Source organism: Kryptolebias marmoratus, linkage group LG9 (assembly GCF_001649575.2).
Source record: "Kryptolebias marmoratus isolate JLee-2015 linkage group LG9, ASM164957v2, whole genome shotgun sequence".
In the NCBI taxonomy this organism is placed as follows: Eukaryota; Metazoa; Chordata; class Actinopteri; order Cyprinodontiformes; family Rivulidae; genus Kryptolebias; species Kryptolebias marmoratus.
In genome coordinates, this window is record NC_051438.1 from 28,954,691 (window position 1) to 28,969,363 (window position 14,673).

The 14,673-nt window shown below is 39.5% G+C and overlaps 1 protein-coding gene across 3 annotated transcripts in view; it reads left to right on the forward strand.

Annotated features, from left to right (window-relative positions):
* The window catches only part of fat2 (FAT atypical cadherin 2), a 96,890-nt gene that overhangs the window by 70,334 nt on the left and 11,883 nt on the right, over nucleotides 1–14,673 (forward strand). For all 3 annotated transcript variants that reach the window (XM_017429751.3, XM_017429750.3, XM_037977616.1), the window contains 5 exons: nucleotides 825–1,425; nucleotides 1,509–1,709; nucleotides 5,761–5,918; nucleotides 10,373–10,814; nucleotides 12,764–12,917. In XM_017429751.3, coding sequence (XP_017285240.1) covers nucleotides 825–1,425; nucleotides 1,509–1,709; nucleotides 5,761–5,918; nucleotides 10,373–10,814; nucleotides 12,764–12,917 — 1,556 coding nt within the window. The remainder of the gene's footprint in view (nucleotides 1–824; nucleotides 1,426–1,508; nucleotides 1,710–5,760; nucleotides 5,919–10,372; nucleotides 10,815–12,763; nucleotides 12,918–14,673) is intronic.

Sequence of the window (14,673 nt, forward strand, 5' to 3'; positions counted from 1 at the left end):
GTAAAATTTGATGTGTTAGTTGCAGAAAGTCATTTGCAACAACTCTGAGCATGAAATTGCATGTAAGGTTTTTTTTTATATTTGAGCAAAACGGTTACAGTTACTCAACATTAGATGGTCTTAGAGCGATATGCATCCCTTCAAGGAACGCTAGTCTGCTTTGACCTTGTTCTTGTGTCTTTCACCATCTTTTCAAGCTGTTTGCTTTATTTTTATCCCACAGGGTAGAAACAAACTCACAGTCGATGTTGCGAAACGTCTCATCTCAGACACAAATGCTTGTTAAATTTCAGACGAAACAATTAGTTGTCTCAAGTTGTCCCACCATGAGAAGCATAATCCTGCTGCAGCTCCGACATGCTGAGCGCTGCTGTAGGTCTACAGCTCACAGAGCTGTCAGGAGAGCTGGCATTCACCGCTAACAGGAGAGGAAACAGAAACAAAATCAGCTTCATTGTGTGCTGAGAGTCTGGAGCCGAATGACCTCTCTGAGCAGCTCAGTGCCCAACAATGAGCCAATAATCTCACTTCAAAGAGCTCATAATTGTCATATGATATTATTATTATGTGAGTAGTGTTTAAGTCAACAGCCTCCCTCTGGTAACAGCGAAATATAAAGACTGTGTGCAAATTGCCTAATTTGGACTCTAAGATAAGAAAAATAGATTTTGTTGCATCTCCCCACCAGAAATATCTTTGAAGAAATTATTTTGAAGTTACTGTGTTTTTTTTTTGCAGGAACCAGGCTAATCAAAGTTTATGTATTTAGTTTTTATTTGAATAAATGATCAAGTATATTTAAAACAAACATTTTTTTTCTTCAGGTGACAGACAGCGGTCACCCTCCCCTGTCGTCCATCTGTGTGGTCAACATTAACGTCACTGAGCAGAGCAAATACCCTCCCAGTGTTGTGCCTCTTGAAGTTTTCATCACTACTGCTGGAGGATTGTTTGCAAACCGGGTCATCGGCAGACTCCACGCATCGGACCAGGACCTGCAGGACATCCTCACCTACAAACTGGTGTCAGAAAACCCCGACGGGAAGAGGTTCTCCATAGACTCAAATGACGGTAGAATTTGGGCAGATGAACACCTGGAGGGGGGGTCGTATGCGCTGAATGTCAGCGTGAGCGACGGGAAGTTCAGTGTCTGGGCCGGGGTCAGAGTTCACCTGTGGGAAGCCGACCAGAGAGCGCTGGACTCTGGCCTGACGCTGCAGCTGGACAAGATGTCACCTGAGGAGTTCCTGGCCGATCAATGGAGAGGCCTTCAGCGCAGCCTGGCTCAAGCTCTGACTCTGCCCAGACAAGAGATCCACCTGGCCAGCCTGCAGCAGCTGCCCCACACCCAGATCCTGGAGGTCCTGCTGGTCTGGAGGCCTCAGGACCAGATCCACAAGGCCCTGCCAACAAGCAGACTCTCAGGTGAGCTATCAACATCATTACTTATTCAAACAAGCAGTGCTCATGCAGATGCATGCAAACTGAACCTAAACCCTTTGATGCAGGGATTATGGCAGACATGGAGGACTCTCTGAGCCTCAGTATCCTTAGGGTGAGCCACAACGGGTGTCTGGGTGCCGGCTGTCCGCCGCGGGGCTGCAGGAATGCCGTGTTGCTGTCAGGAGAGAGACTCAACCATTTCACCACAGCCAGAGCTGGTTACATCACCCCGCAGCACACCTGGGAGAGTGTCTGCGCCTGTAACGGTACGTCAATCCTTGTCTGCCTCAGTCTGTGTGTGTGTGTGTGTGTGTGTGTGTGTGTGTGTGTGTGTGTGTCTGAGCTTCACAAAGCCACTGATCAGTGTCTGTCTGGGTATTGATGTGAGGATGTGTGAAGCAGAAAGGAACCTGTGGTATTTTTGAAAAGGAATAAGAAGTTAGGAGTCCGCTAACACAAAAGTTCAATGTCTTCTGCTCTGAAGATCAGGACGAGTCTGCAGCCTCAGAGTTCACAGAAACTTTAATGGTTGATCCAGTTCAAAACCACAGCATCACATAAGAGAATGAGCTCTACATGTTCTCCTGCAGAGTAATTACCACCGACTCTCTGAACAGCGTGTACATTGTCCTCAGCTGACTCTGGTGCAGAACTGAAACAGCTGGAGAGAAAATGTGGATGAATCCAGAGTCTGATGCTCCTTCTTTGTCATGCCTCCATATAATTAGGAAAATGTTTACAGAGAACAAATTTAGGCAAGAAATCAGGGCAGAGAGCTGATTAAACTGAACGTGCTGAATTTTACAAACCTCTTAAGGCTTATGTCCACATTACATTTAGTTTGTTTTAATCCAAGCAGAATCAGGTTTTGGTTTTTTTGCTGTTCACAATGAGAAACAAGCTTGTCGTCATGTTTTTGTTCTAAACACGAAAGTTAACTTTTTGGTAACCAGCCTTACTCTCTGTAAAGCTCATTTTTTAGCTTTGGAGATCTTCAGTCCCTTTACTAACCCTATGAACTCTACTTACATGATTTTCAGCACAACAATAATAAGAAAATAAGTTTGGAAACTTAAACAACTCTGCTGCACGTCTTTTCAACAGATACCAGACGTTGTGACCACATCACCCCAGTTTTATCCAGTTTTCCCAGGCTGCCAGTTCATTTTCATCATGATTTTAAAATCCTTATACTCACTTTTAATGTTTTAAATGGTTTTGCACCAGTTATTTTACTGAACTTCTGGACCTTTATTACCCCACAGGAGCACTGAGATCCTGCAGCCAGATGCTCTTAGTGCAGCTGAGGGCTAAATTCAGGCACAGAGGGGTTTAGGGTTTTGGTACATGTGGGACATACAGAGGAAATGTGCTTGAATTTATGCTCATAGACCATTTCAAACATATGGATTTTTTTGTGCATACGCCATGTTTCAGTAGAAAATCTGCACAAATCTTTGTACATAAAGCCCAAGGAGTCTGGCACTTGCACAAAATGATGATGATGATGCCAGGCTGAGTTGTTTGAAGCTCAGGTCTCTTCCAGTTGGTGCTCATGGTTGCAAAACAAGGTTGATCAGAAATGCAGGTTTATTATAAAACATCCACAGAATTGGAAATCCTTTGCCAAGATTTTGTCATGAGAGTCAGAGAGTGTTTTTGTGTTTTGATCAAATGTTGACAGGAAGTGATCTGCAGCAATCTTACAGCCTTTTCCTGCCAGAAAACTGTTGTGTAGAGACAACCTTACAGTGTATGCCGGCTCCTCTTTATTACAGACACTTATCGTGTTAGCAGAAAAGGTGGAACAACTTGTTACTCAAACTGAAGCCAGAGATTGTTGATTTTGTTCAATGCAGAAGAGGAAACAGGAAACAAGTCAAACAATTACCTGTAAATAGTTGCACAAACCCTGAAAAATTAAACATGTAAGAAAATAAAAAACACAAAGAGCCAATCTGTGGTGAAATTTATCACTATCTATGAGCCACTGGACAAACTTTAATGAAACTTTTAGAAATAATAACTGCATGAACATCTACAACTTCTACAACCGTTTTGAGTCAATCCAATTCAAGATGGCGCCACAACTAATTAACCGTATTCAACACAGGCATACCTGTAACTTGTGCTCAAAATTCATGCCTAAATTTTGTCACATTTAGCTTCAAACACTGTTTTAAAATGTAGTGTTGATTTTCTGATGTCACTTTTTACAACATTTAGCTAGTTAAATGTAATTGTTACAGCTACATGCTAAATATAAATCTAAATGCTAAATGTTAAATCTAAATGTTAAATGTTAAATCTAAATGTTAAATGTTAAATCTAAATATTATATGTTAAATCTAAATGTTAAATGTTAAATCTAAATGTTAAATGTTAAATCTAAATATTATATGTTAAATCTAAATGTTAAATGTTAAATCTAAATGTTAAATGTTAAATCTAAATGTTAAATATTAAATCTAAATGTTAAATCTAAATGCTAAATGTTGAAACTAAATCTTTAGCTAATATGCAAATTTTTTACGCCTGAAACAGGAAGTACCAAAATAAAAGCATGACACTAGGCTGAAGTATGCTTCTGGTTTGAGGATACGTAATGGACATGAAGTAATATTGTTTCAGCTTTGTCACGTCTGGCAGACCTAAAACACAAAATGCATAAAGAACAATAGCTAAATGATTGTAACTGAATGAATCGCCCTTTAGCCGATCCTCAAACCAGAAGCATACTTCAGCCTAGTGTCAAGCTTTTATTTTGGTACTTCCTGTTTCAGGTGTAAAAAATTTGCATATTAGCTAAACATTTAGTTTCAACATTTAGCATTTAGATTTAACATTTAGATTTAACATTTAACATTTAGATTTATAATTTAACATTTAGATTTAACATTTACCATTTAGATTTATATTTAGTATGTAGCTGTAACAATTACATGTAATTAGCTAAATGTTGTAAAAAGTGACATCAGAAAATCAACACTACATTTTTAAACAGTGTTTGAAGCTAAATGTGACAAAATTTAGGCATGAATTTTGAGCACAAGCTCCTTTACAAACGGTGCCCCATAGTAACTCAGGTATGTTTACAGATTTTAGGATCAAATCTGATGTGATAGCAGCTGAGAGAGAGAGAGAGAGATGTCTCACATTATTGCATGACAAGAGACTTTTATCTCTTTTATATCAACACTTTTTAAAGAATCTTCTGAGTCGTTTTGCTGCCATGACTCTGAGACTCGTGAGGTTAGTAGGACTCACAGGACGAGAAGAAGCAGCTAAAATCCCAAACCTGTTCTGTCCCAGGACCTTTCATTTTAACAACCCGTCTCAATGCTTTACTGGGAGACGATTTGTAGAAGATTGTATCTGCTCTGCTTGGCACCAGCAGGGCGGTTTTTACCGTCTTCATTACATAAAGTGGATTAGAAGTAAGCCTCACATATTTCTGTGATTGTTTTTAGTTGTGAACATACCCTCAGATTCAGCTGCAGCTTCCAGACGTCTCAAACTCCGAGCGGCGGCGCCACCATGTCAGGTCGCCATCAGGGACGTGTGTTGTCATTCTTATGAGGATTACGCTGCTGTGCTGCGATACTTCTACAGGACAGACATTTATTGTCTTGCTTGGTTCTGACTGATATTACCACCATATTTAGAGACTTTAATCTCCTTTGGTCTTAAAACACAAGGCACAGAGTTGCTGTAAGTTTTGATCTTTGAGTAAAAAAAATTATAGAAATATTAATTTAGTGTTGTGACACTGAATGTGTTTTAAATGTAAACGCACAATCTTAGAACCAAATTAAAAAACCTAAAAACTGATTTTTGTTTCATCTCTGCTGAATTGATGACCGTTTGTTCAATAAATACACTTATTAAACAACAGAAGAAGTAAATGCACATCGCTTGTCACCTTGCATGCCAAAGTTTTAAACAGAGATCTCGTGCAGCTTTTAAAGAAAAGCAATACAGCAACTTTTAAAGTGGCTCACCAAACAAATGTTATTTTTTGATGCAAATGTCAATTTATTTTCTATAACACATTAAAAACAACTGAGGCTGACCCAAATGCTTTATACTTTAGTCAAAAAAAAAGTTCAAATACAATAAAAAAAGGCAAACACATTTAGGAAAAGAAGAAAGGGTTTTAAGGTTAGGTTTAAGTTAAAGAAATTTCTGACTTTGGAAAATAAAACTTCCATGTGAAATGTTTATATGAGCGCTGATGTAGATGTAAAATTGTACCTGCATCTGATTTACCCATTAAAAATATTTATGATTCTTCTTCATGCTGTTTCTGTGTTTCAGAGTCGGCTCTGAGGTTCGACAGTAAGTCCTACCTGAAGTTTCTCCCCAGGATGGATGAAGACAGCCAGGAGTTCAGACTCACTCTGAGGTTCAAGACTTTCCAGCAGCAGGGTCTCATCATGTCCACAAACGGTCCCAACGACTGGGGAGTTTTACAGGTTTGTCTTCTTCTGATGCTGTGGGTCAGATAACAGGACTTTGTACTGTTCTTACTGCATTCAGCTCTTTTTATTTAATAAACACAGACATTTCAGATTTCACAATGATTTATTTAAGGTTAAAACTTTGCATCATTTCCTGAAAATGTATTTCAAAGCAAAATACTTAAACCCATTTGCATCTACTTGTTGCAGTTGTATTTTAATTTATTTAATTTACTTTTTTTCGGCACAGCAGCATTAATGTAAAGTGGTCCGAAGGATAAAACATGCATGCCAGCAGTTTTTATGCCCACAAGAGAACGCATCATCGTCTCTACATTAGAAACGCCACGACAGCACAGACAAATAAAATGAGAAAAAAGCTGCAATATGCAATTAAAGGAAACAAAGTCATTATTTTCATTAATCTGAAGGAAGTGTACGTATTTGCTGCGTTCTCCCCTGAGCTGGGAGGTAATTTATTCTGCTCTTCAAGTTTTGCTGCTGCAGAGAGATTAAATCTCTTTCTTATTTTCAGTTGCTGTTAGTGTAATGTTGTTGTTTGACACTAATTTACAACCAGAAAGATAAAATCAAGGGGCTGCTGATTTAATCAAAAGGATTTCTCCTGGGGGAATTCCTTCAGTTCAACATGTTCCCAGCTCCCAGTGCAAAACACCTGGCTTGCTAAACTTGTTCCTAATTGTTGAGGTTTTATTTGCTGCTTTGAGCAAGCGGTCATGTTTTGACATATTTGGTGTGCAGTCTGTTTTTTTATGAGCTTACTGCAAAGTCCACCCTCTTTCAGGATCAGCCAGGAGCTGCTGATCAGATGTATTGATTAATCACTGATTAACTGACCATCTGTAGAAAAGCAGGAGGTTCTGCTGCTCTGCAGCATCCAGGTGTGAGTTAACACAACACCAAGATGGAAAGACATCAGCAATGACCTCAGAGAAGCAGCTGCTGCTGCCCATCAATCTGGGAAGGGTCAAAGGTCATTTTCACACTGGACTCCGTCATTTTACAGAGAGGAAGAATATTTACAAATGGAAAACATTTACACTTCCCATTAGTGGATGTTTCAGCAAATTCACCCCAAGGTCAGACCGTGCAACGCTCAAAGAAATGAGCTTCATATCAGACTCTACAGGCCTCATGTAGGAGGTTAAAGGTCAAAGAAAGGAAATAAATAAATAAATGGTGCTTTACTTGAAGCTGTAGTGACTCCAGCTTTTAGCAGCCTCTGAACCACATGTTGTCCTTCTGGCCTCTTAATGCGCAGGAATGGAACCTGCAGCTCTTCTTCGGGAGTCCGAATGAAAACTTTGTTTTCATCAAGATTCACTGTTTTCCAGGAACAGTCACGGCAGCAAAGGATTCATATTTGTTCTCTGCCACTGGGTCCATTAAATGGAAACAATGAAAGAGAATAACAAATCATGTTCTTTGAAGGGCATGAATAATTCTCTGAACAGATTTTTATTTGAAAAGCTGATATGGACTTGAAATGCTGCGAGATGTTTCCCCCTGTGAGCGCTTTTCATTTGTGAAACATCTGAACGCTTGCTGGGTTGAATATTCAATCGTTCTGATTCTTGGAAAACTTCAGAAGCATCATTCAGATTTTCCCAAGGTTCCGACTCCTCTCCGCTAACTTGAGCGTGTAGGAATGTATCGCTGTCTGATTTAGTGCGAGCAGACGAGGCTTCAAATAGAATTTCTTAACATGGACACGGACTGTTGTCTGGGTTTTATGATGACTTGAGACGACCTTCAGTTATAAGGAACCATTTGTAAGCTTGGTTCCCACTGGAACATGAACTACTCTGCACATTACAGTATATGATGGCAGCTTTTCGAACTTAAGGTTACATCTGTTTGCTGCTGCTGATTTGTTTTATTCTGCACTTATTGTAAAACTGACAGCTTGAATGACTTGCTGCTGCAGTAAGCTGTGACGAGCAAGTAAAGGTGACGTGTTGGCTGACTTGTATGTCAGCTCAGGCTTTTATTTTGGTGGGTCAGCAGGAAGGGACCTGTGATATTTCACTCTGGGGCTTCTGTGATGATGAGGTGGCTCGTTTATCAGATTTCAGCAGTATTGATCTGCCTCTGGTTTGCAGCCCTAACAGCAATATGACTTATTAGATCATAAAATTGGCCTTTGGTTAGCTGGTCCTCTGACCATATATATGCCACCAGAAAGGGGCAATTTTTATTATTTTTTGCAAAAATGTGCAACCATTGAAAAAAGTGTTTTTGTGTGGAAGCATCCATGCTATCCATGTCTGTGCAGTGCCATCAAAATAGACTAATTTAAAATCTAATTAAAGGCTTAGCATTCCTTGAATTACTGCATATTGCCTACCACCTTTCATGCCAGAGATTCAGAGTGAAATTATCTTATGCTGAGAAGGGACCAGGTTATAGTCAATTTGCTCAAATCAAAGTCAATCAGTTGTTTCTGAGAGTTTCATTAAAATCTGTACAATGGTTCATGAGATAATTTGCAAATGGTACAAACAAACCCATGCACAAGACGAGCAAAAACATTCTCGCTCTGCGTTTGCCTTCAGTGGCATGTAACAAACAATCATCAGCCTCAGTAAGCACTTTGTGCTTCATTGTAATAAATGTAATAATGTTTAAACTGAAGGTCACAAACATGTCAAATATCCCTGATAATTATCAGGAAATCACAATGCCACATGGCTGCATAAGTTCAAAAGCCTGTTTTCACCGAAGCGTTTTCATGTTGTCATCTTTTTGAAGTGGAGTAATCCTGCTGACAACTCTCCCGCTTGTGTGAAAGCCTTGAGTTTACTCAGTTTGATTTGTGGCCACTAAGACTCCACAGGAACTGTCAAGTTTGAGTGCTTGATACCTTTTATTCTCTCAGTTGGACTTTATTTTAAAATCAGACAACCTGTGAGCCACAATTTGCCATATATACTCTTACATATTTATAATTGAAACATACAGCTGCAATACTTTGATTGGGCTTGAAAATGATTGCCATGTCCCATCTCCATATAGGCAAATGTCTATCCAGGTGAAAACTATGCTTCAGCTTCAATTTGCTGTTATTAGTGTGCATACAGATAAAACCACAAAGCCATTCCCATGATGCCAGATTATTACGCACAACAAACTAAAGCGGTGTAATCAGAGATGCTTTGATCATTGCAGGAGAGCAGCACTGCTTCTTGCCTTCACTCAATACAGAACTACTGCTCAGGTTTGAGTGTGCTCATGAACAACAAACCATCAGACTATATGAGATCGGACACCATCGCTGCATCCTTTGTTCCAGCAGCATTAAAGTTTGGTTTTGCTGTGATTTATAGAGTAACAAATCTCTGATCTGGAGAGCTTTAATCCCAGCAGAGTCTGTCTTGACACAGGGCAGGATCTCCGTCAGCTGTGCTGATACGGTAAAATTGGCCATGCATCAAATTCTGCTATCTCTCTTCAATTATCTATCATGAATCATATAAGGCCTCAGCACAAGTCATGTAAAACAGATTAAAAGATGGTTTTCTGTTGTTCCTCTGTCAGCATCATCCCACAACAAGGCTGAGAAAGAGCTACCCTTATCTCTTGTGAAATGTCACCGATTCATGAGGGAGATTTTGCAGGTTTATCTCTTCGCAAAGAATCATTTGTTTTGATTTACTTTGTTCCTCATTTTTGGCCCCTCAAGGAAATCAAAGAGGAATCTGAGGCAGGAACAGAAAGCAATGCAGCATCACCCATGGGACAGTGAAACAACTAGTTTTCAGTGGACACACGTATGAAATTAAATCCACGAGCTGATCATCCATTATGATTAAAGTATTAGGCATTGAGCGCTTCGCTATCAATAATGCATCACACCCTTGAGTGTAGGATGGAGTGAATCTAGGCTGTTTGTAAAATACACACTTTTTGTATATTTAATACAGAAGCTGCAAAAAAAGGATTCTATTACATAAAGAAAAACATGAACAGATAAAAGGAAGCGGAGAAAAGCTGCTGGCTTGTTACTTTTTGGGAGTGCTGAGCGTGCAGAAACATTCAGAGGTTTCTGGTGAAAGAGACGAAACGCTGCTCGGTGTGAGCGTGAACACTTGGCTCCCTCTGTACAGCTTCTCTGCAACCAGATACAACAACTGCAATTCTTTTTTAGTGTGTTTTTATAATCTAAAGTTAACATTTTACAATTAATGTTTGGGTTGTTCAAATGTCTTAAGACAAACTGCACATTTAAACAAGCATTAAATATCAATTGTTACTTCTTGTAAGATTTCAAAAATATATTTTCTGCCGATATATTTGAAGTTTGGTCTTTTTAAAGAACTGTTTTGACTGAGTTATTTCACCTGTGATTTCAAATTTTAGGATTTTTTTCAAGCTGCAACTTTTTTTTCATGATAAAATTTAGCTTTTAATTCTTTCCATTATAAAATAGAGTTTTGTGTCTTCCCCAGCTGACCAAAGGAGAGCTGCACTTCAGATACAGATGTGGAAACTTGTCCCCGAAGACTCTGCTGATCAGATCTGACTCCGTATCAGATGGCCGCTGGCACGACGTCCTGCTGGAGGTCAACACCACCTCTCTGAAACTGACTCTGGACCAGCAGCATCCGGCTTCCATCGGACTGATGGAGCCCTGCAGGATGATGCGTTTCCACGGTGCGCTGCTGTTTGCTCCTCTCCAGAAGGACTCCGTTCAGGATTTGGGCCGGGACGCACACAGTTTCATTGGCTGCCTCGAGGGCCTGAAGCTGAACGGGGAGCCGATCGCAGCGGCGTGGACGGGGTCGGGGAGCAGGAGGGTGTTTGGGGTGTATCAGTGCTGCAGCAGGACCGGAGGCTGTGACAGCCAGCCCTGTGAGAACGGAGGAATCTGCAGAGAGGATGCTGTTGGAGGTGAGAGACTGAGTGGAACTTCTCATACAAACTTTGTTTTACATCATTTACACAACAAATCAACAAAGAAACTGCTGCAGTCAGCAACAGGACACATGAACATGTTTACAAAACACTTAGCAGCATCCATATGCATTAAAAAAACTACTTTTCAGCTGAAAGAATTCTTACATCATACAAACTAAATTTTAGGTTAATATCTGTCAAATTAACGGAGTCAGCCATCTTGAATGGAATTGACTTAAAGACATGATGCTTTTTTTGCCACACAGTCTTATTTCCCGTCTCTTTTGGTTTTTCAGTACATGCAGAGTTTTGTCCTTGTATTCTAGTGGCCATGCAGGCTCAGATAATTGGAGGGAACATGGATGTTCACACAGAGCTGGAAATGCATCGAGGAAAAGCTGGATTTAGGTCACATAGACTCAAGTAAATGTGTTTATTTTATTGTTTGTTTTGGGGGGGTTATTTTGCAGGGAGGTTTGCCTGGTGGTCTCAGGTAAAATCTAGAATTATTCAGTTTTTCCAAAGTGAGCTGTAACATCTGCAGGCTTGGTTTATTTATCATCATCCGCAATGGAAAGTCAAAGCCATGGGATAAAGTTTTTACCTGTGACTGTTTGTGTGTGTGTTCATGAACCACTTGACTAAATTTAATGGTACTTTGAGAAAGTAGTCGCTGGCTGTACATCCACAACTGATTAACTTTTGCAGTGAATCCAGTTCAAGATGAAAGCCACAGTTAATCACCTTTAGCCAACATGAAAACGGCCATAACAGTCAATTTTACAAATAATGAGCTGAAACTTGATGTAGTTGTAGCTCAAAAGGATTAACAACACATATCTGGGGGTAAAATCTCACAATAAAGCATGAGATTGCACAAATTGATGTTCTCAAGGTTTGACCAAAAAACAGCTACACATAGAAATATCTTTGTCTAAAATTCTGCCATTAAAGATAGCGGGTGATATGCATTCTTTAGAGGAATCCTAGGCCTTTATTTAAATAATTATTTTCTCTTGTAATCCACTTTCTGCATTTTTTTATGACATGCATGCTTTATCAGAGTATCAGTTTATTTATAACTGGACAGATGTGTCATTTCCTGGCAAAACACAAAAGATTTCAAAGTAAAAAAAAAGAGGACGTTTTAGAGTTTTGATTTACTGGAATAGCAGCAGATGAGCGCGCCTGCAGTTTAACAGATAAAAGGAGCTTTAAATATTATTCTCATGAGTTTCACAGTGAGACCGTGAGAGTGCAGGCGGTAAGTTCAACCTTTTTACTAAAAGGTGGACGAGAAATAAAACACGTGACGACAGGAGAGAGGTGGGAACAGGTTATCAAACCCCCACCACCTGATGGAGTTTCTTTACCAGGTCTGCTTTCCAAACCACAGAACTGCAGCATGTTTTATTCTTCTCTCTGCACGAAATGAAACTGGCCGCCGTGGCTCTGTGGGCACTGGGTGGAAGGTCACAGCTCAGGATTTTAGTCATCATTGTGTCAAATCACATTTTAGTTATGCTTCAAGTATAAATGCTGCAAATATATTTTATTTCCCCAAGATCTTCCCAGGTAAGGCCGGGCAGGTTTTACAAACAATACAAGGTTTGTTTCTCCTGCTTTCTCTTCTTGAATCACTTGGAAGTAAACGGAAACAATAAGGCTCATATCTTCACTTCTAACAGCTGCAGATAAAGTAACTTCCATGATGACAGTGTCTCGTATGCTGAAAACAAGCATTTTGTTATTGGACATGGATGTGTGTTGTCTTTATTATATTCTTATTTGTTCTTCTTATCCATCAAACACACTTGTGTGTTTTCAGACTGAATCAAATTGACCTTTGCTGAGATTAATTCCTGTCTGTTGGGGACGTCCACCGCGACCTTTGATTGGTCTCTCTCGTCTCAGATGTCCTGTGCGTTTTGTTTATTTTGCAGAGCCCCACTGCTCTTGCGTGGGACTATTCCACGGCGAACGTTGCGAGCTGGCTGACAACCCATGTGCCTCCCAACCATGTTCCCTCGGCAGGGTGTGTGTCCCAAAGGCTCAAGGTTACATGTGCAACTGCTCAACGGACAACGTGGACGCAAGGTAGACACGTGTACACATTCTTTGTTCATCACTACTTTAATCCCATTTTTACCTGAAGACATTTACTGTAAGACAACTTCAGTGAGCAGGATGTTGAACAGATTAAATGTTTAAACAAGCACAAACCATCATTTCTAAACATCTTTTAGAAATAACCAACTGGCTAATTCAACTCAGTTCACTTTATTCATATAACACCAGCTGATAAAAGTCATCTCTGGGCATCATGCAAAGGAAAAGAACCAAGTCCAAATCATAAATCCAAATCAATTCCAGTTTCAAATCCAATTACTGTCAATTGATTCATAAAATAATCCATTTGCATACATAATTCTGAAACATTCATTCAGTAAAAGCAATCTAAGGAAGCCAGCAGATTGTCATTCTGTTGTAATCCCTGATCCTGAGCAGCACTTGGTGACAGTGAAAAGAAATAATCCCCTTTTAACGGGAAGAAACCTCCAGCAGAACCAGAACCAGGTTGAGCACTCATCTGCCTTGACCGGCTGGGGTTTGAGGGGTCAGGAAAGAGACACAGACAAACACAGAATCGGTTCAGGTGTAGTTTCTATGGGAAGGAAGACAAAGAAAACCACATGTTAATGAGAGAAATAATTACAAATATAAACATAGAGAGTACAGCAAGTAAAGACAGCAGCAGAGAGAGGAAATGTGTTCAGTTTCCTCCAGGAGTCTGAGCCTTTAGCAGCATAACTAAAGGATGGTTCAAGAAACCCAAGCCAACCCTGACTATAGGATTTATCAAAAAGGAAAGTCTTAAGTCTAGTCTTAAAAGCAGACAGGAAACTGGAACATGGAGCCTGAGAACTGAAAGCTCCGCCTCCTGTTCTACTTTTAGAAACTCTAGGAACCACAAATAAACCTGCAGCCTGAGAGCGAAGTGCTCTGATAGGAAAATACAGAACAATAAGATCTTTAATATAAGATGGAGCTTGGCTGTTGAGAGATTTATATGTTAGGAGTAAGAGTTTAAATGCTATTCTGTTTTTACAGGAAGCTTATGGAAAGAAACTAAAACTGGATAAATATAATCTTCTAACTCTCATCAGAACTCTGGCAGCAGCATTTTGGATCAACTAATCTGGGTATTTTTGATGCCCAGATAATTAAGAATTACAATACTCCAGCCTCGAAAAGATAAATTCATCGACCAGATTTTCTGTGCCTTTTTGGGACAAGATATTTCTAATTTTAGTGATATTAGATAGGTGGAGGAAAGTCATGTTTATGAAGAGGTTTTTTTTTAATGACAGATAGTAAACATTATTATTTATCATTAAGATATTTTTTAATCACCACAAAATAAGAGTAAAGCAAAGAAACACACCTATTAGCTTTTCTATTTAATTACCTGTTAATAAAAAAACAACAAAAATTAATAGTTACAGACCAACAAGGTGCGAAGGAAAAGAGTGAAATAATAAAAATTCTGCCCACAACAACATTTTCAAATGAATTGTGGTCAAACAGGGAGAGTACACAAACAAATTGTAATTTTATCCTCAGAGGTTTTTATCGTGATTACAACAAAAAACTGAAGAAAACAGCACAGCCCTCATTATATGAAACATCCTGGAAGAACCTGCTTTAATTAAAAAAAAACAACAACAAACATTGTGCACAGCCTTGAATCAGCATGTATATGCAGTCGGACTAACACAGACTTAGAAGGAAACACAATTTCGCTCTTCAAACAGACAGTTTTATTCCACTCACACCACCAACGGACGTCAAA